Consider the following 22,354-nt stretch of genomic DNA (forward strand, 5'->3'; position numbering starts at 1 on the left):
CTCAGCTATCGCCCACGTTACGACTGCACAGCGCAGTCCAGGAGGGCGGGGGCTGTCGCCCCGCGGGGCGGCAGGTTACACACCGCCCCGCGTGAGGGTGTGCAGGCACGTGACCCGTGGCGTGTGGCGCGCTGCGCCCTGGGCGGGCCCGGACGGGCCGGGGGCGGGACCTGACGGGAGCCCCGCCCCGTCCCGGGCCAGTTAACTGGCGGCCGAGGCGCGGGCTCCTGCTCCGCGGTGCAGCGATCGGTGGAGGGGGCGACCTGGCAGGCACGGCAATGGCCACGGTGCGGGAGAAGGCGGCGGCGCTGAACCTCTCGGCTTTCCACAGCCCGGCGCAGAGGCCTCCGGGTAGGTGCTGAGGAGCGCTGTCCAGGGCGTGTGGGGGTCCCGGGGCGGGCCGGGGGCGGGGGGGTGGGGTGGCGCTCAGGCTGCGGTTCTCGCGCGGGACCCGGACTCCGCCGGGTCCAGCTTGCTCCGCGCGTCTGTAGCCACTCAGGCCAGCACTTCGTCCTGTCGGCGAATTGGGTCCCTCTCCTGTGGGTGCGCTTCGGCCGTCAGACCCCGCCGCCCTCAACAGCCCAGCTTTTTACTTAGTTCCCCAACTTGAACTTCGCCGCGCGCTCGTCAGTGGCCCGCTGCGTGCCAGGCGCTCTCACTAGGTCTCCAGACAGGCTCCACGTCGTTACTCGTAGCAAGCATATCTGGACTTGGATGGCTCTTTGCCTTCTGTCTTATCCACAAACCTCGACTCCACAATATGGCCAGGAACTGAGGCCTCTCTTGCCCACTCTGTTCTCCAGACATCCTGGGAGTGATGAGTGGTTTTTGTTCGACGGGAAGGAACTTGGCATAAAAAGTATTTGTTCGTTAAGTTTTCTGGATAAGCAGTATTTCAGTGAATAGAAGTTTTGAGTTTTTTTTTTTAATGGTTATATGACATTAGGAGAGACGTTGGTGAATTCTGCCACCAGCTTAATCATATCTTTGGGGGTAGTTTGCTTAGCCTTTGCTTTCTTTGAATATCCAAACGAATGGAATGGATGATCGGTTCTAAAATTCTGTTCCTAGCATATTGCAACTCAGTAAATAAAGATATTCAGACAACACAGCTTTTTTTTTTTCTTTTTCTTTCTAGAGAAGTTAAACCTTTCCCCTTTCTGTAACTACTGTGTGCGGTGTTATAGGTTCCCTGTCTGACAGAAATTTTCCTTTAGAAAATGCCAACCAGTGAAACTGACTCCTTCCTCAAAATGACAGTAGTCAGTGAATTGACTTAGGTCATTTGGGTGCATCTCAATGGCTCCAGTCTTGTGTTGACTTATAATTACTAATGCTCCTTTTAATCTTCAAACTGCTAATGATAAATTGTGATAGAGAACTACTTTTCTAGGAACAATCATAATATTGACCTTCTTCTGCCCCAATTTAAAGGATTCAGATAAGCATATGATGGCTACATTCAGAATTTCTCTTTGTTTTGCATTTTGAAGGGGAGGGATTCATTCATCGTTTGAGAATTCAAAATTGGAAACAGTCTTGGGAAATCTTTAGGCTTACTGAGTGAAAGAAATTGCCAACTTTTGTGTGATTAGAACCATAGCACCCTGCCTTCTCTAACAGCTGAAATACCAGTTCTGAGCTTTGGGCCTTTGTGAACAGGTTCTTTTTTTTTTTTTTTTAAGATTTTATTTATTTATTTGAGAGAGAGAGAATGAGAGACAGAGAGCACGAGAGGGAAGAGGGTCAGAGGGAGAAGCAGACTCCCTGCTGAGCAGGGAGCCCGATGTGGGACTCGATCCCGGGACTCCAGGATCATGACCTGAGCCGAAGGCAGCCGCTTAACCAACTGAGCCACCCAGGCGCCCTGTGAACAGGTTCTTAGATGGCATAAGGGAATACGTATTCAAAATTAAGTAGGTGACTGTCAGAGGGAAGAGCTGAAGTGCTGGTTAGCAGATTTGAACCCAAGGAAAAGACCAGTTTCCTGCTCGGCAGGTGCAGTGGGCAGAGAAGGGCCCACTGCCTTTTTTCATTTGTTCGCTTGCTAGGGCTGGAAGCCTACCTGTTAGCATTTGTCAGTCCCTCTTCCACCTTTTAGTTCCCTGTCACAGCCCCAGGGAGCACAGTAATAGGAGCCTGTGCTTCTTGGTTCCTTGCTATTGGCTTTCTTTGTGCTCTGGCAAGCAGCTGTATTCGGTTCTCTACTGAATAGTTACTCTTCCGTGCCCTAAAGGGGCTGTAATGACCAGGGACCCGATTTATGTAGAAGAAATGAGTGCTATAAGCTAACCTTCAGCACTTACTTCGAAGATATTTGCCTTTTAATATAGACAAATGAGAAAGTGGTGTGTTACCCTGTTATCCCTTCATACTGTAACCTAATTCTTTGAATTCACCTGGTATCACTTTTCCAGAGAGCTCAAAGTACTTCCCATATGCTGTCTCATTAATCTGTAGGCAGTAAAGTAAGGGCCAATGCCTACTTGTGTGGATACTTCTCTTAATCTGTTTTAAAGTTGTTTTGTTTTGTTTTTTTAAGATTTTATTTATTTATTTGATAGAGACACAGCGAGAGAGGGAACACAAGCAGGGGGAGGGGGAGAGGGAGAAGCAGGCTTCCCGCTGAGCAGGGAGCCCGATGCGGGGCTCGATCCCAGGACCCTGAGACCACAACCTGAGCCAACGGCAGATGTTTAACGACTGAGCCACCCAGGCGCCCCTGAAGTTGTTCTTATTAGAAGAGATTTCTTTTACATATTTTACCTACTTGCAGCCTTCTTTTTAGAGGCAGTCTCAGGCTTCAGCCTGACATCTCTAATACCACATAAGAGGAAAACAAACTTTGGACTACCAAAACCAATATGCAGTAAAAGCATTGCATATTGGTATCATTGTATAGCAAGTTTTTCCCACTCAGTCACAACTGCCTATATGAATGCCCAAAACTCAGTTCTCGGGGCGCCTGGGTGGCTCAGTTGGTTAAGCGACTGCCTTTGGCTCGTGTCATGATCCTGGAGTCCCGGGATCGAGTCCCACATCGGGCTCCCTGCTCAGCAGGGAGTCTGCTTCTCCCTCTGACCCTCCCCCCTCTCATGTGCTCTCTCTCTCTTTCTCACTCTCTCAAAATAAATAATAAATAAATCTTAAAAAAAAAAAAAAAACTCAGGGCGCCTGGGTGGCTCAGTTGGTTAAGCGACTGCCTTCGGCTCAGGTCATGATCCTGGAGTCCTGGGATCGAGTCCCGCATCAGGCTCCCTGCTCAGCGGGGAGTCTGCTTCTCCCTCTGACCCTCTTCCCTCTCGTGCTCTCTATCTCTCATTCTCTCTCTCAAATAAATAAATAAAATCTTTAAAAAAATAAAACTCAGTTCTCTACATTTATGTATTTTCATAAGGTTTTGGTTAATGTCCAGTGGATGTAGTTCTTTTTTTTTTTTTTAAAGAAGTTAAGGCACATTTATTTTTTTTAATTTTTTTAAATTTATTTATTAGAGAATGAGAGATAGAAAGCACGAGAGGGAAGAGGGTCAGAGGGAGAAGCAGACTCCCCGCTGAGCAGGGAGCCCAATGCGGGACTTGATCCCAGGACTCCAGGATCATGACCTGAGCTGAAGGCAGTCGCTTAACCAACTGGGCCACCCAGGCGCCCCCAATAGATGTAGTTCTTTTCGTTGGTCTTGACAATTCTGAGTAACATTTTAAAACCTCTTGGAAAAAAAATTCTAAAATTCTGAAACAAATAATACATTGTGTTAAAAAAAAAAAAAGATAGTAGGAAGGGAAAAATGAAGGGGGGGAATCGGAGAGGGAGATGAACCATGAGAGACTATGGACTCTGAGAAACAAACTGAGGGTTCTAGAGGGGAGGTGGGTGAGGGAATGGGTTAGCCTGGTGATGGGTATTAAAGAGGGCATGTACTGAATGGAGCACTGGGTGTTATAGGCAAACAATGAATCATGGAACACTACATCAAAAACTAATGATGTAATGTATGGTGATTAACATAACGTAATAAAATTTAAAAAAAGTTCTCTTTAATCCTAAATGATTTAAGATTTTTTTAAAAAATATTTTAAGATTTTATTTATTTATTTGGGGCGCCTGGGTGGCTCAGTTGTTAAGCGTCTGCCTTCAGCTCAGGTCATGATCCCAGGGTCCTGGGATCGAGCCCCGCATCGGGCTCCCTGCTCGGTGGAAGCCTGCTTCTCCCTCTCCCGCTCCCCCTGCTTGTGTTCCCTCTTTAGCTGTGTCTCTCTCTGTCAAATAAATAAAATCTTTTTAAAAAGGATTTTATTTATTTGAGAGAGAGCAGAGAGAGCGAGAGGGCACACATGAATGGGAGGAGGAGCAGTGGGAGTGGGAGAAGCAGGCCTCCCGCTGAGCAGGACCAATCCCAGGACCCCAAGATCATGACTGGAGCTGAAGGCAGGCACTCAACTGACTGAGCCACTAAATGACTTAGGATTTTTTTTTATATAGATTATTATTTTTTTTAAGATTTTATTTATTTGACAGAGAGAGACACAGAGAGGGAAGACAAGCAGGGGGAGTGTGAGAAGGAGAAGCAGGCTTCTCGCCCAGCAGGGAGCCTGATGCGGGGCTCGATCCCAGGACCCTGGGATCATGACCTGAGCTGAAGGCAGACGCTTAACAACTGAGCCACCCAGGCGCGCCCCTAAATGACTTAGGATTTATATATTATTTTCTGATGAAGAGTTAAATCCTCTGGTATGTGACACATCCTTGTCTTATCTGCTAGCAGTCTTTATTTACTGAATTCTTTTCAAAGCTTGACATCATCAGGTGATATGAATAGTTAAAGGATAAACTCTTTGAAGGTAGGGACTCTGTCCCCTTAGTTCAGAGGAAGGAAGAAGTAGAATACCTTTCCTTTTCTTTTTACTTTTTATTTTTTTATTTTTACTTTTTAAAAAAATATTTGAGAGAGCAAGTGAGAGAGAACACAAGCAGGGTGAAGGGCAGAGGGAGAAGCAGACCCCCACTGAGCGGGGAGCCGGATGTGCGACTCAATCCCCAGACTCCGGGATCAAGACCTAAGCCAAAGGCAGACGCTTAACCGACTCAGCCACCCAGGCGCCCCTTTCTACTTTTTAAATAAACTTAGAATTTTCTTTTTGTTTTTAAGATTTTATTTATTTGACAGAGAGAGACACAGCGAGAGAGGGAACACAAGCAAGGGGAGTGGGAGAGGGAGAAGCAGGCTTCCCGCTGAGCAGGGAGCCCGATGTGGGGCTCGATCCCAGGACCCTGGGATCATGACCTGAGCTGAAGACAGACGCCTAATGACTGAGCCACTCAGGTGCCCCAAACTTAGAATTTTAGAATAGATTTAGATTTACAAAAAAGTCATGAAGTTGGTATATAGAGTTACCACCCACATGCCCTTCACTCATTTTCCCTTACTATTAACATCTTACGTTAGTATAGTACATTTGTCACAATTAATGAACCAATGTTAACACATAATTATTAACTGAAGTCCATACTTTATTCAGATTTCCTTAATTTTTTTTAAAGATTTTTTATTTATTTATTTGAGAGAGAGAGAGCATGAGAGGGTGGAGGGTCAGAGGGAGAAGCAGACTCCCTGCTGAGAAGGGAGGCCGATGCGGGACTCCATCCCAGGACTCCAGGATCATGACCTGAGCTGAAGGCTGTTGCTTAACCAACTGAGCCACCCAGGCGCCCCAGGATTTCCTCAATTTTTGCCTAATGTTCTTTTTCTGTTCCAGGATCCCGTTCAGGATATTACATTACATCGAGTCCTTAGGCTCTCCTAGATTGTGACAGTTTCCCACTTTGTTTTGAGTTATACATCTGTTCATTGCTGGGTACTGATGGTGGCCACTTTACGTATATTGTCTCCTATGATCCTCCCAGTAACTGAGAGAAGTGGACCCGGCTCTGTTTTGCCACAGAAAAGTTACGCTGTTTGCCCAAGATTGCATTACTAGTAAATGATGGAGCCAAGAATAGAACCCAGGGATCTGGGACTCCAGAACACATGCTTTTGTCTTACTCTTTGTATCCACAGAAACTAGCCCTGTGCCTGCTGCAGTAACACAAGTTTTCGTGTCCTAATTTATTCAGTTAACCCACAGTTTCTGAACTCTGGGCACTGTTGACATTTTCTTTGTCGTGGGGGCTGGCCTGTGTTTAGGAGTGTCCCTAGCCCCTCTACTCACTAAATGCCAGGAGCACTTCCCCTTCCTCAGCTTGTGACAACGAGGAATGTCTCCAGACACTGCCAAATATCTAGTTGGGAGTAAAATCATCCACTAAGAACCACTGCATTAACTCTCCTTTAAAAATTTTTAGTAGTTGGCAATCATCTACAACCCACAAGTATCGAATAACCAAATGTATTATGTGAGGCGGTCTATAAGGCAATTAAATAATTTAAACTTTTGCAAACTATAAGGACATTTGAAAAAAAAGAAGGCACTAGCTCACTGTTCAGGTTTTGTGGAAAATTGCCTAACATGAGCTAGCTGAATTTTTTTTTTTTTTTTTTCCTGTGGGGTGGGGACAGTCTAATGCCCGAGAATGAAAAGGAGATTGTTACATGTTCATTTAGAAGTAGGATTTTTTTTCATAATTCTCTGTGTGTTTACCTTGCATTGGGATCCACTTTTATAATGTGTATATGATCTTCTAAGGAGGTGAATAATCCTACTAATTTGAAGTGATCATAGAATCGTTTTTGCCCATAAGTAGGTTTCACCAGCAGGGCCGTAGTAGATATGTTACACAGATCATAGATAAAGCTGATTATCCTTTTGTAACCTTTTTTTTTTTTAAGATTTTATTTATTTGAGAGAGAGAATGAGAGAGAGAGAGAGAGAGCATGAGGGGGGGGAGGGTCAGAGGGAGAAGCAGACTCCCCGCTGAGCAGGGAGCCTGATTTGGGACTCGATCCCAGGACTCCACGATCATGACCTGAGCCGAAGGCAGTCGCTTAACCAATTGAGCCACCCAGGCGCCCTCCTTTTGTAACTTTTGAATAAATGTAATTTCTTGACACATCTGCCTTATGACTTGATTTTTAAGGAATTATTATGTGATTATTTAGTGTGTATTTATAGAAGGGAAGATAATTATTAGCATCACATATATATATCAGAGTTCAACATTAGAAATTTAACTTTTTTATTGTTGGTAAATTTTGGGTAGATTTCAAATACATGCAGAGGACAGGTCTTGGTTTTGAAAAATAACTATTGCTTTCAAGCGAATAAAGATGAGTGCTTGAAAAATGAATGTTAACTAGCCGAGGTTTATATAGTGCTTACAAGCATGTATAGTATGTTAAGTTTAAAACAATCTCTGAACCTCTTGTTAGGTCACCTTGCAAAAAAGCTTTTTATCTGATAAGGTCACATTTGTTTCTATGCCTCACTTCTTACCATATTTTATGTGGTGTTCAGTGTCCATATCTAAATGGAGATGGGTAGAATTTCAGTCTCTAAAATCCTATAATCAGATGTTTAGACCTGAAACCAACCTTAAACACAGTGTTCAGCTCTTGTATCAGTAAATGAAGAAACCAGCCTGTAGAGGTTAATTCTCTTATCCCAGGTTATCACAGCTAATCTCTAGAGTCTTTGATCCTTTCATCATGATGCTTTTAGAACATTCTTGACCAAATGTAAATAAGGAAGCATCAAGATGCAAATAGTGATGAATTTTAATTAATTAATTAATTTTAGAGAGGGGTGGGAGGGGGTTGGGGCAGGAGCAGAGGGAGAGAGAGAATCTCAGGCAGGTTCCACACCCCCAGCACAGAGCCAGCCCGATGTATGGCTCCATCTCACAACCCTGAGATCATGACCTGAGCCAAAATCAAGAGTCGGACACTTAACTGACTGGGGCACCTGGGTTAATAAGGTGAGCATCACTAATAATTAGGTAGTGATGAATTTTAAAGAAATGTCTAGCTCATATGCAAGTGAGGGCTGAGGACAAGCTGAAGCTGAAATTCTGATGCTAGACTTACAAAGCACTCTTTGTCTACTTCTGGTCTCTTGAATCCTGTTTAGAAGTCACAGTAATTTGTCTCACTGTGCCATGGTCTGTTATACCCATATTCATTTCAACTCTTAGATGATGATAAATAAATTTCAAACCAGCATGTGGGGGATCTGTGTTCAACTGGTGAAGTCAGCATTAAAAAAACAGGTTATCCTGGTGTGGGTTTTGGCACATGTACTTGTCAAGTGCAGGCTATATTATGTATTAAAGTATCTGTATGAACATGAGCTAGTTTGGGTCTGTGGGTGGTGGTGCTTAAGGGGAAATATCCCAGGATGCAGTGTTGGGAATTAATGGTCAGTGAGAACAGAGGGGACCTGAAAGGGCTGAATTGTATCATGCCTGGAGGACTCTGGAAACACTGCATAGCTCACAGGTGCCTACCATCCTGCTGTAACCTGTTCTTTAATCTTTTATACCATGTTATCCAACCTGCAGAACTTCCTGATTTCCCATATTTAAGCAGCAAGTTAATATGTGGAAATTTATTCTTCTTACTTCCCCTCTGAAGATTAGCCTTTTCCGTGTCACTGAAGCTGTGTATCCCTTCCCTCCCACCCCCTTCTGTTGTCTTACTGATCTCCAATCAGTAAGTGACTCAGCCTTAATTTTTAGGATTTGTATACCTACCGACTTGTAGCTCAACTCTTATGACTGAGGTGTATCAAATTTAATACCATTACCAGCCCAGAAGTATATTTCACTGCTACTTAAAAGTCCCTCTGATCTCTACAAGTTTGAATCTTACTTTCCTCTTCTCTCCTACTCCTGTGTGTTGTGACTAGTATATATTATAGAATTTATGATAACCTACTTTATTTTAGGACTAATGGCTACTGTTTTTATTTATTTATTTATTGGTTTATTTAATGACTGATTTTTTTTTTTAAGGTTTTATTTATATATTAGAGAGAGAGCATGAGCAGGGGAGAGGGGCAGAGGGAGAGGGAGAAGCAGACTCCCTGCTGAGCAAGGAGGCCATCATGGGGCTCGATCCCAGGACCCTGAGATCATGACCCGAGCTAAAGGCAGACGCTTAACCGACTGAGCCACCCAGGCGCCCATGACTGCTGTTTTTAAATAGCTTTGCTAAGGGTTCACAATGTGTTTTTTTTTTTTAGGACTCACAGATCTTAAAGTTGTTTTGTTTCTTCTAATCTTATTGGCACACTTAAAGCTCCTTCACTTAATCCAAGTCTTCAGTGAAAAGTTGATGCTAAAACTGGTGACTTAATATATTTATATTTGAGTCCTAGAAAAAGTATATGTTTACTACTTGTGAAACTGGGTTTGTTTAACTCATGAACCTCAATCTCCTCAAAGTAAGATTATTAATAAGTATTTCAGAGAAGTTTATCAGAAGACAGAGCTTGTCATATTTAAGTACTCAAATATTCGTTGTTATTAGTGATAATATGAAGATTTGAAAAAAGACTAAAGAGCAGACATTAAGTTCATTTAAATCCGGTTATAATCTCTAATATTTTAAGAAGTTAAGAATATTAACCTTGAACACTCCTTTTAATTAGTTATTGTGGCTGGAAACAGCACAGCTACTCCTAGGTTCTAGACACCAGGAATGACCTGGACAGATTTTGAGATTTCCTTAAATGCTCCATTCTGGCTCTATTCAGTAGATATTAAATACTGTGCCAGTAGTAAATCTATTTCCACCTTGGTTTATCTAGTTGATTCTCCATAATTCAGTCCTTAAAACTGCTCACATGATATTTAGAAAACTGGCATCAATTACCTTCTTTGTTTAGTACTGGATTATGAAGTATCTTGAATTTTATTTTTTTAAACGAATACTAGCAATTTTATTTTTTTTATTTTTTTTAAGATTTTATTTATTTATTAGAGAGAGAGAGAGAGATCATGAGCAGGGGGGAAGGGTAGAGGGAGAAGCAGACTCCCCGCTGAGCAGGGAGCCCGATGTGGGACTTGATCCCAGGAACCTGGGATCATGACCTGAGCTGAAGGCAGACACCCAACCGACTGAGCCACCCAGGTGCCCAGTATCTTGAATTTTAAAATATAAAAACAGTCTTGCTGATTATTTTAAACTAACATAATAATTGGTAGATAGTTAAACTACCCATCTATTTTTGGTCTGGGAAGTATACAAATAAATAGTAAAGGGCTTTATGTGTGTGCATGTGTGTATGTTAGTAATTTTCCTGGTGAAGATGTTAAAATTTCTAGTAGCACAAAATGACACTGTAAGTGAATACAGTATGATGGTTCACTATGATTCTTTTATTTATTATGATACAAAAGATGAATTCCAAATGACCCACTTAAAATTTATGACCTTAGTACATTAAGTGGAGTTTTAATGTCCTTCAGGAACTTATCTTTGCCTTCATCTCATACATTCTATAAGGCAGGAAGGTAATTTCAGGTAGCAGTTTCTTTAATTATATCTCCCCTTATTCCTTACAGTTTTACTGATGCATAGTTTTCCTTTTTACACAACCTTAGGGGAAGTAATAAGTTTTCAACTTCTCTGTCAGAGTATCCTAAAAATAAAGGAAGTAAGACACCTAACAAAACCGGGGGCTTGAAAACTAGAACCACTGAATATTCAGAGGATCATTGAAAAGTGTAACACATAAAAAGGCATACTCTGTTTATGTAAAAAGCCAGCCAGCCAGCCAGCCAGCCAGCCAGCCAACAAGCTGATGATTAGCTAGACTCTGTTCCATCAGCTTATTAAAACTAAGGTCCACTTTTTTTCCTTTTAATTGTTTCTCCTTTTCTTTGTAGTTTTGCCAAATATCCACTTATTACAATGAGGGAAAATGTGATAAATCTTTGAAAGCATGTTTTCTTTCTTTTCTGTTTTGCTAAAATCTTGCTCAGTTTCTATGCTTTTCCTACCTTTTGGTAGGCTGTGAGCTCCTATTGGGCAGGAACCAGTTTTCCCTGTTACAAAGTACTTAACTTATAAGCTGCATAATAGGAAGCTTTAAAAATAGTAGTTTATTCCAACTCCTGTGTGCGTGCGTGTGTGTGTGTCTAAATGATACAGACCATGAACCAAATTCCAGTAGCACCTCTTACAACATAATGTCTGGAAGTTACATTTAACCTCTGTGAATCTATTCTCCATTTCTCGAGTAGAGATTATGTCTACCTCATAGGGTTGCAAATGACCTAAATGTGAGGCACTTAATAGAGTTCCAGTGCACATAATTAGTAGCTGCCACAAGGGCCTGCTTGATCTGCACTCCCCCACCCCAAAGACTGTTTCCACTCCCCTCTGGTCTCCCTTCCTCCCTCCCTGGTCACCTGCTCAGGCCATGCTGGCCTTGTTCCTCCTCTCCTGGCCAAGCACACTCGCTTCTCGGGCCTTTGTTCTTTCTGTTCTCTCTGCCCTTTCCCCAAATATCTGCACAGCTTTTTTCCTGGTTTTACTCAGGCTTCTGCTCAGATATCACCTTGTCAGATCTTTCCAGACATCCCCTCTAAAATAGTGTTCTCCTCTTCACCAGGCTTTATTTTTCTCCTAAGCACTCATCTAACACATACAAAGCAGAAGTCTGTGAGAACAGGGACTTTATTTTGCTCACCGATGTATCCAAGCCCATAAAACAGTGTTCAGCATATAGTAGGCACTACATTTTTGATGAGTTGTTACTGATTAAAAGTTCAATAACAAGCTAACCTCATAATTGTTCCTCATTAATAACTTTGGAAATTGCCACTTTTTGCTCAAGGATTGCTTAGACCTGATTATAAATGAATAAGATTACTCTGTGTTTTTCCCGTTGCAGGTTTCAGTGTGGCCCAGAAACCATTTGGAGCCACATATGTTTGGAGCAGCATTATAAACACGCTTCAAACACAGGTGCAGGTGAAAAAGCGAAGACACCATTTAAAAAGACACAATGACTGCTTTGTTGGTTCAGAAGCTGTGGATGTCATTTTTTCTCACCTAATTCAGAATAAATATTTTGGTGATGTGGATATTCCTCGGGCCAAAGTGGTGAGAGTGTGTCAAGCACTTATGGACTACAAAGTATTTGAAGCAGTTCCAACCAAAGTCTTTGGAAAAGACAAAAAACCTACATTTGAAGATAGTAGTTGCAGCCTTTATAGATTCATAACCATACCTAATCAAGACAGTCAGTTAGGCAAAGAGAATAAGCGATATTCACCTTCCAGGTTAGTATATAATGTTAGATTATCCTGGGGATATTGGCAGGATTTCATCAACTTTTTAGCGAGAGGCTGACTGGCTTTATGTTATTTTGGAAATTGTAAATTAGGCTAACATCTGGGTCTGTGGGGAAATTTGATAAAATACAGTGAATTTCTATTTATTTGGTATCTCCTGGAATTCCTATTTATTCATATTTTATATTTAGCAGAAATAATCAACAAACCTTGATTTTATTTCTGCATCAATTTACAATTATAGTATAAAAATATGTTAGCGAGTTTATACACAAAGTGGTATGAGAACAGAAAAGGTGAAGGAAAGCAGGTGGGTTATCACTAGAATCCAGGACATGGCAGATGTGAAGTATGAAAGGCATGTGGGACCCAGAATGCAGAGGATTTTATATGACATATGACATGAGTTTGCAATCAATCATACAGATGTTGGGGAGGCCACAGAAAACGACACTGAATCTCAGAAAGGTCTTCCTGGCAGCCATACGGACAGCCTAACTGGGAGAGCCAGTTAGGAATCTATTGCAGTATTGCCGTCTGCAGATGAGGGTGAAGTGAGCAGCAGTGGTGAAGAAGGAATCATGTCAAGGGAGACTGGGGGACAGAATTGTAGAACCCAGTGCTTGAAATAGATGTATGTGATGAGTACATAATTTACTTGGTTGTTTGTCATAAAATAAAATGTTTCCCTTTTATTTCCTTCAGCTAAACTGTATAGAAGTGACCATGTAACTGAAGCTCTTATAATTCAGATCTGACCCAAAGAGTTTTAGTGTTACCGGCTTTCAATTATTTATTTATTTTTTAAGTTTTATTTATTTATTTGAGAGAGAGAGCAAGCACAAGCAGGGGGAAGGGTGGGTGGAGGGAGAGGAGAAGCAGGCTCCCCACCAAGCAGGGAGCCCCGACGTGGGGCTCGATCCCAGGACCTTGAGATCATGACCTGACCTGAAGGCAGATGCTTAACCAACTGAGCCACCCAGGCGCCCCTTTCAATTATTTTTAATGTATAGTGTATCAAATATTGTGTATTTTTAGTGTATTTAGTGTATCAAATATCTTTTTTTTAAAAGATTTTTTATTTATTTATTTGACAGAGAGAAACACAGCGAGAGAGGGAACACAAGCAGGGGGAATGGGAGAGGGAGAAGCAGGCCTCCCGCTGAGCAGGGAGCCTGATGCGGGGCTCGATCCCAGGACCCTGGGATCATGACCTGAGCCGAAGGCAGACGCTTAACAACTGAGCCACCCAGGCGCCCCTGTATCAAATATCTTAATGTCTTAACTTTCAAGACTCTCTATTTAAAAGATGATAACATTTGCCTCACTATATAGGAAGGATTTTGCCATATCGGCAAAATCATTGCTTTCCAAATGCAAGTCCACATTCTTTATGTGAAACACACATAAAGGGGCCACATGCATTTAGAAATTTGGAACTTTGGAGGTTTTAAAAAGATAATTTTGTAGATAGAACATATATTAGATAACAGTCCTATAGGGATCTGGGAGAGCATCTGGTAACTAAATGCATTAACATTTCTGCAGTGAACAAAATACTCATACTAACTGGGATAAGTAAAGACTGTGCAGGACAGCTTACTCTCCCCTGGCCCCGGTAAAGTGAGGACAGGTTTTGTCACCATATGAGTTCTGAATAAACTTTAGATTTCTCACAGCCTTTGGGGTTTCAGGATTGTGGGTAAAGATTTATAGGTCTATATTTGGAAAATGATGAGCACTATCCACCAAAGAATGCCCCAGAAATAGAGATGTGATAAAAACAGTAAGCATAATGAAGTTTGGTTATGTTTTAAAATTGGAAATCAAAATTTTAGTCATCGAATTGCTTAAATCTAAATATTCAAAGAAAAATTTAGAGTATGTATATTTCGGCTCAAGAGGGAAGGTGGATGTTTTTGTATTCTACTCTTAGAGTTTGCATTTGTTGTGTTTTTGCTCTGAAATACATAAACTTTGTAGAAACTCAGTTCTCTGATGGTAAAGTATTTCTCTGGGCTTACTAAAATAAATTAATAATTAATAATAAATAATACCAAAATAAATAAATTCATTTTAGGTATTCCGATCCATTATTTAAGTCATCTGATATCAAATCAGCAAGTTTAGAGGATCTGTGGGAAAATCTGAGTTTAAAGCCTACTAACTCCCCTCCTGTAAACATCTCTGCAACCTTGTCTCCACAAGGTAAGTAAAGATGATGCAAGTAAGAAATTTAGAAGACCAACTTCAGATAAAATTAGTTATTTAAAACTTTTCAATCTTAACCTTTATTAGAATTTAAATATTCAGAGCACAAAGAGTACACTGTGTATTAAAGCTGTTTATATTAAGTTTTAACAGAGGTCTATTATCTTCAACAAATAGATCAGTGTTGCAATTTTTGAAAACTGACTTTTGTCCTATCAGCTGGCAGAGGTTCAAGCTGCAGTGGTTTGCGTGCAGAGTTTTATTTATTTTAAATATACTCTCAGATACTTTTTTCTCTAACATTTTATGAGGTTAAATAAAATTTTGAAAATTACATTAGAACATTAACAGAACTCTTATATTCTTCCTTGTCTATGGCAATGGAATGCAGATTAATGACCGATTTCCACCTTCCCTCCCCCATCCCAGTTGTGGAAACCGAGTGGAATAATCTGCAGCCAATAGTTTCAGACCAGTTTTCAGATTGAATAATGAATCATTCTTTCTTCCAAAGTCCTTATTAACATGTTATATGACTTGATCTCTTATCTCTGCCATATTGCTTTTACAGTAAAAGAATGAAAAGAATTCCTGCTGTCCAAAGTCTGTTCTCCTACACTTTTAACAAATCTTGAATTGTTTTACTTTGTCATAAGAAACCACTTCATAAATAAGGTTGACTTTTTTTTCTCTTTTCTTTTTTTTTGCCAAAATTTATACCATAGACTTGCCTAGACAAATATCGTGGTATTTAGTAAATATTTTTACTTTTCACTTTGTCATTTTTCCTGTGTAGTTATTAATGAAGTATGGCAAGAAGAAACAATTGGACGTCTACTGCAGCTCGTAGACCTTCCACTTCTTGACTCCTTACTCAAACAGCAAGAGGTTGTATCTAAAGTTCCTCAGCCTAAGAGGCAACCTGACTTGGTCAACAGCAGTAACTATCTGGATCGAGGGATTCTGAAGGCTTACAGTGACTCTCAGTATGTGGAAATACATCTGTCTCAATAAATTGAGTGTGTAGGAAAATCGTGGATAATTGTTTTAAGATAATCTTCTGAATTCTTCTGTCCACATGATCAGATATGCATTAGTCAGTTGATAATTATCAGGACTTGGGAAAGTGAAGAACAAAATTACCTTGGTCAAAATTAGAAAGAGATATAATTTTCATTATTTTTTTATATTTATTTTTGCTTCTCACATAACCTACTTAACATCAAGTGAAAAAAATGATTCTATTCCATCTTCTTATCTTTGTTAAAATTTAGGGCTCTCCGGTCTTCAAAGGGACCTGGAACAAAATTAACAGATTTGGCAAATTCTTAGACTCATTTGACTACCTATACTTTTATGCTTCTCCAAAATACCTTGAATATGTATTTTTTTTTAAAGATTTTATTTATTTATTTGACAGAGAGACAACCAGAGAGGGAACACAAGCAGGGGGAGTGGGAGAGGGAAAAGCAAGCTTCCCGTTGAGCAGGGAGCCCGATGCGGGGCTTGATCCCAGGACCCCGGGATCATGACCTGAGCCAAAGGCGGATGCTTAACGACTGAGCCACCCAGGCGCCCCTTGAATATGTATTTTTTAATTAACTAGTTTTATTGAAGAGATAGAATGAAAGTAACTCTTGCTCTAAGGCTTAACTTCAGGTGCCAAGGGAAGTATGATTTTTTTTTTTCCTTAAGGAAGAGTTCTGTATTCCTTATAACTTTGAAACTCTTTTCTTTTTTTTTTTTTTTTTAAAGATTTTATTTATTTATTGAGAGAGAGAGAATGGTAGAGAGCATGAGAGAGAGGAAGGTCAGAGGGAGAAGCAGACCCCCTGCTGAGCAGGGAGCCCGATGCAGGACTCGATCCCGGGACTCCAGGATCATGACCTGAGCCGAAGGCAGTCGCTCAACCAACTGAGCCACCCAGGCGCCCCTGAAACTCTTTTCTTAAGTAAAATTATTAAAGGTTAAAATCTTGTATTTTCTAGCTTATTTAATTTTTAATTACTTTGCCTCATGTTCAGTAGTTAGGGAGATGGGAATGTTTAAAAGGAATGCAACTTATATTTTTCGGTACTTCTTCACAAGTTCTACAGTCCAATGAACTATTAATAGTTGAATACCAAAAGGGAGTTTAAAACCTTATGCAGGGGGTGCCTGGGTGGCTCAGTCGTTAAGCGTCTGCCTTCGTTTCAGGTCATGATCCCAGCGTCCTGGGATAGAGCCACACATCGGGCTCCCTTCTCAGCGGGAAGCCTGCTTCTCCCTCCCACTCCCCCTGCTTCTGTTACCTCTCTTGCTGTCTCTCTTTCTATGTCAAATAAATAAATAAAATCTTAAATAAATAAAACATTACGCAAAAAAATAAAGTTAATCCTAACATACTAGTTATTGAACTCTGTGTGTATAATAGGATTATTTTTTTTTTTAAGATTTTATTTATTTGACAGAGTTAGCGAGAGCAGAAACAAGCAGGGGGAGTGGGAAAGGGAGAAGCAGGCTTCCCGCTGAGCAGAGAGCCGTATGTGGGGCTCGATCCCAGGACACTGGGATCATGACCTGAGCTGAAGGCAGACGCTTAACCGACTGCAGGAGGATTATTATTCAACAAGAATTTAAATCATTATGATGAGCACTGAGGGAAAAAAAGATAAATAAAATTGAATAAATCACACCTATAATTCTTTTTTTTAAGGTGGGGGAGGGGCAGAGGACTAGAGAAAATCTTAAGCAGGCTCCACCTCCAGTATGGAGCCCAAGGTGAGGCTCGATCTCAGGCCCTGAGATCATGACCTTTAGCTGAAATCAAGAGTTGGACATTTAACTGACTGAACCTCCCAGGTGCCCCACACACCTATAATTCTTTAAAAAAAAAAAAAAAAAAGAATTTAAATCCCATTTCTATAATCTAGGTTTTTTTTTTTTAAGATTTTATTTTTAAGTAATCTCTACACCTATCATGGGCTTTGAACTCACAACTCCAATATCAAGAGTTGCATGCTCCACCGACTGAGCCAGCCAGATACCCCATATTTCTACGATCTAAAGTAACATATAAAAACATTTTATAATTACCTTACATTTTAAATACAGAATTAGAAATTGTGCTAGAAGTGACCTTGAAGATCATCTTGCTGCATCTTACTATGAACTTGAGGAAGCTGATGCACAGAAAGGTGACATGACCTGCCCAATATAATGCTCCTGGGTGGTGGCAGAATTAGTTGTCCTGAGTTCATAGCAGTAGAGCACATGGTTTTTCTTTTTTAAACTACATATAAAATACATATAAAATAAATCATGTATATTAGCAAGTTGAATATTAAAAGTTATTCTAGAATTCTATTTCTTGAAATGTAACATTTTTCTGATTTACCCAGGTGGCATTTTATTAAAAATGGAAACTAAATACTTATTTTTGAAACCCTACCTTATCTTCCTCTGTTCTCTCCTGGCCAGAGTGAGAGATGATAGATCACAGAGTTCTGACATACACAACATCGTATTAGAAAAATACTGGCCTAGGAGTCAGATCTGGGATCTAGTCCTAACTGGGACCCTGAGCAAGTAACTTAGAGTTTCTGGGCCTCTGTTGTAAATTTAAGATTAGAGTTTGAATTTTGATATCCTTTTCAGTTTACATTGTAGTGGATAGCTTCTGTTTTCACTTCAAAAAAGAAAAACATATGAAGCCAAACTTTTTGTCTGTGATACATGATCTAGCTATATTTTAAAAAGAATTACACACATCTATATCTAAGTGTATAGAAATTTATCCTCATGGCAAACTTGAAAGAGGTAGTAAATTAGGTATGGTGTGTATATTTGTTAGTTGCTTTTTAAAATAATTAAAATAATTTTTTAAAAAATAATTCTTTTTTCCCCCATAGGGAAGATGAATGGCTCTCTGCAGCAACTGATTGCTTAGAATACCTTCCAGACCAGATGGTGGTGGACATAAGCAGAAACTTTCCTGAGCAACCAGATAGGATAGACTTAGTGAAAGAACTTTTGTTTGATGCCATTGGCAAATATTACAGTAGTAGGGAACCTCTGTTAAATCACTTATCTGATGTTCATAATGGCATTGCAGAGCTCTTAGGTAAGTAAGATCTTACTGGATACTGGAATTTGTCTTTTGGAGGAAACAGGAAAAAGTTAATTATCCTCAAAATGAACCAAACTGCTTCAGGCTCGAAGTGGATCTGGATAAATCCATGGAAAGTATGTTTTTTCCAAACTTCTAAGGTTCATTTGGAAGGAGGCTTTACTAAGCTCTAAAGTTATGCAGGAACTTCTGGTTGGCACAGGAGAATGCTGCCCTAATTCATTGGAAGTTTAATAGGTATCGTGTGGCAGTGTTCTCTTTAGAAAACATTACCAACACCACCACTCTCCCCCGCTTCATTGTCTTCAAAATGGCAGACAGTCCCTCTACCAATGAGCCAGACTGTTCAACATGGTTTGTTGAAAACAAATTGTGGATTTCAGAGAATCCTTTCCATTTTTCTCAGGTAGAGTTGGATACATCAGAACTTTACACATAATGTACCCTTGAAATGTGTTGAATTAATGAAAAGCAGGCTGAGAATTTATTTACAAAGCCAAGAGTTTGATTTAACATCCTAAGATGATTATGACAAGGATTTAGGGTATCAGTTGCCAATTTGAGAATAGGCTGCCTTGATGGTTGGTATCGGTCATTTATTGTAATTCCTAGTTGTTTTGTTTTGCTTTTGAAAATAGTTTTGAGGGGCCCCTGAGTGGCTCAGTCAGTTAAGCGTCTGCCTTCTGCTCAGGTCATGGTCCCAGCATCCTGGGATGGAGCCCTACATCGGGCTCCGTCAGTGGGAGCCTGCTTCTCCCTCTCCTTCTGCCTGCTTACCTACTTGTAATCTCTCTCTCTCTGTCAAATAAGTAAATAAAATCTTAAAAAAAATAGTTTTGAGTAAGTTTAGTGTTTAGCTTCAGCTTTACCTTGAGTTTTGTTCCCTTTGATAGTCATATTTGGTCAAAATTAAAAGCAGTTTTTTCTTTTGGCTGAAGTGAACGGGAAGACTGAAATAGCATTAGAAGCCACTCAGCTCTTTCTAAAGCTTCTGGACTCCCAAAATAGAGAAGAATTTAGAAGACTACTGTATTTCATGGCTGTTGCAGCACATCCTTCTGAATTTAAATTACAGAAAGAAGTAAGTCTTTTGTCTAAATGTGAATTGTATTCGAGCAGCCTTAGTTCTTACAGGACCCACAAGTCAGATTATTTCACATCAGCATCAAATATGCTGAAATGAGTAATGACTATTAATATTCAACATTGCCTTTTATATTAAATTCATTCTTTTAAATATACACTATTGGGTGTGTTTTATTTTTATAGAGCGACAACCGAATGGTTGTGAAAAGGATATTCTCAAAAGCGATTGTTGACAATAAAAATTTATCTAAAGGCAAAACTGATCTTCTCGTACTCTTTTTAATGGATCATCAAAAAGATGTTTTTAAGGTAAAATTCTGAAAGTAGTTAAGTTGAGCTTATGTAATAGATCACTGGATTAAAATGCATTTGAATAATCTGTGTCCCTCTTTTTTTTTTTTTTTAAGATTCCAGGAACTCTACATAAAATTGTTAGTGTTAAGCTCATGGCCATTCAGAAAGGAAGAGATCCAAATAGAGATACAGGTAATCTGAGAGATACAATTTTCATGATCTTCCAAAGATAAATTCTTAGTGTTATTTGACAGTGTTTTGTTGCACTTGAATTTCAACTAAACTTTAAATTCCTCAGGGTTATCCAGACTTAGCAGAGAGCCTCCTTATGTCAAAAAGTAACTTGACCAGATTTAGACAGTCAGCAGTGCTTAGCATCTTCAATGCATTTTATAAACTGGGGAATAAGAATATAAATGTAAAAATATTGCTTATTTTTTTTAGTTAAATCTGAGGAATAGATTCATTAACTGAACTTTTTACTTTTAAACATAAAGGATATATATATTGCCAGAGAATTGATCAAAGTGATTATTCTGACCATACACAGAAGACAACTAAGGATGAACTAATGAATTTACTAAAGACTATTGATGAGGATTCAAAACTGTCTGCCAAAGAGAAGAAAAAATTGCTAGGTCAGTTCTATAAGTGTCATCCAGACATCTTTATTGAGTATTTTGGAGACTGAGTTTTTAATGTCTGTATATAACTTATGTATTTTAATAATAAATTATGTATCCTAAATATCTAATCACACTTGTAATCTTAGATGTTCTAAATATGAAATTGTACTTAATAAAACATTTTTTGTATAACCTTCTGTGTCTGAAACTGAGTATTAGATGGTGTATTGCTGTTAGATATTAACCTCTTTAGGGTGAGCTGATTTATAAGCACTATGCCCAATACTTTATAGAACATCATAGGAATTTAATGATATGACATTGCAGTGTTTACATAACAAAGTATTAAATAGTAAGGAAGTCTATAATTACAGGTTAATAGGAGTGTGGTTTTTACCTTAAGAGGTACTCCTTAAAGGTACAAGAGAGAAACTCAGGCTATGATAAAGTGAATTTGCTAATTACCATAAACAGTAGACAAGTCAGAAATGGAACTGTCCTAATTTTGAAAACTTCAACATCTTTTAAAGTTTATTGGGGAAAAATTCAAACATATAAAAATGGGGGAGAACAGAATAATAGAATAACTTCCATGTACCCATTATCCACTTTGAACAACTGGCAACTCATGGCCAATCTCATTTAATCTATACCCCATGCATTCCTTGCTCCCACCCCAGTAAACGTCAGACATCATATCACTTAATCTATTAAATTGCAGAATGCATGGCTAAAAGATAAGGACATTAAAAAACCACAATATCATCATTACATACACACAAACCCACAATTCCTTAATACCATCAAATATGCAGTCAGTAGTCACATTTTCTGATCTCAAATGATTTTGACAGTTTACTCAAATAGGGATCCATTAAGGTCCATAAATTACAATTGGTTAATGTGCTTCTGAAGTCTTTTAATCTGGGGCGCCTGGGTGGCTCAGTTGTAAAGCGTCTGCCTTCAGCTCACATCATGATCCCAGGGTCCTGGGGTCGAGCTCCGTGTCCGGCTCCCTGCTCAGCGAGGAACCTGCTTCTCCCTCTCCTGCTCCCGCTGCTTGTGTTCCCTCTCTTGCTGTGTCTCTCTCTGTGTCAAATAAATAAAAATTTTTTTTTAAAGTCTCTTCTAATCTATATGTTCTTCTTTTAACTCCTCCTCCTTACTTCTTTTCTTGCTCTGCCTCTGTCATTGAATAAACCTAGTTAGTTCTTGAGTTCTTCCAGTCTGGATTTTGCTGATTGCAAGCCTGTACTATCTATTATCATGTTCCTCTCTCGTATCCTGTACATCTTGTGAACTGGTCATTACCACTAAAATCTTCAACTTTTCATCCAAGGTCATGATCATTTTGGAACTGCACTGTCAAGATATATTTGGTAAATAGACAAGCAATATAATACAATTACAATTTTTTTAAAGATTTTATTTATTTATATGACAGAGGCACAAGCGAGAGAGGGAACCCAAGCAGGAGGAGTGGGAGAGGGAGAATAGCAGGCTTCCCGCTGAGCAGGGAGCCCGATGCGGGGCTCGATCCCAGGATCCTGGGATCATGACCTGAGCCAAAGGCAGACGCTTAATGACTGAGCCACCCAGGTGCCCCAATACAATTACAATTTGAAATTGTTCATCCATATAATAATCAAAAGATTAAAAGGAAACAATTTTTCTACTTAAACTTTTAAAGAGAGGTTAGGAGGGGGCACCTGGCTCACTCAGTCTGTAGAGCATGTGACTCTTGATCTCGGGGCTGTGATTTTGAGCTCCACGTTTGGGCATAGAGATTGCT

General features: G+C 39.8%; 1 protein-coding gene across 1 annotated transcript; it reads left to right on the forward strand.

The window, feature by feature from the left end:
- Positions 1–225: 225 nt before the first annotated feature.
- DEPDC7 (DEP domain containing 7) lies at positions 226–20,733 on the forward strand. Its single transcript, XM_027579675.1, has 9 exons — positions 226–351; positions 11,835–12,225; positions 14,318–14,445; positions 15,245–15,434; positions 18,339–18,550; positions 19,495–19,637; positions 19,826–19,951; positions 20,050–20,128; positions 20,434–20,733. Exons 1-9 carry the CDS (start codon positions 279–281, stop codon positions 20,625–20,627), a joined length of 1,536 nt encoding a protein of 511 aa, XP_027435476.1. The 5' UTR covers positions 226–278; the 3' UTR covers positions 20,628–20,733.
- The last annotated feature ends 1,621 nt before the right edge of the window (positions 20,734–22,354 follow it).

The sequence above is a fragment of the Zalophus californianus genome, chromosome 11, assembly GCF_009762305.2.
Source record: "Zalophus californianus isolate mZalCal1 chromosome 11, mZalCal1.pri.v2, whole genome shotgun sequence".
In the NCBI taxonomy this organism is placed as follows: Eukaryota; Metazoa; Chordata; class Mammalia; order Carnivora; family Otariidae; genus Zalophus; species Zalophus californianus.

What these genes read in the sequence shown, in the direction of transcription:
- DEPDC7 (XM_027579675.1), top strand. Translation starts at nt 279, where the DNA reads ATGGCCACGGTGCGGGAGAAGGCGGCGGCGCTGAACCTCTCGGCTTTC. An exon ending in CCCGGCGCAGAGGCCTCCGG is followed by an intron (nt 352 to 11,834) that starts GTAGGTGCTGAG and finishes TTCCCGTTGCAG; the next exon opens with GTTTCAGTGTGGCCCAGAAA. An exon ending in AAGGCTTACAGTGACTCTCA is followed by an intron (nt 15,435 to 18,338) that starts GTATGTGGAAAT and finishes TTTCCCCCATAG; the next exon opens with GGAAGATGAATGGCTCTCTG.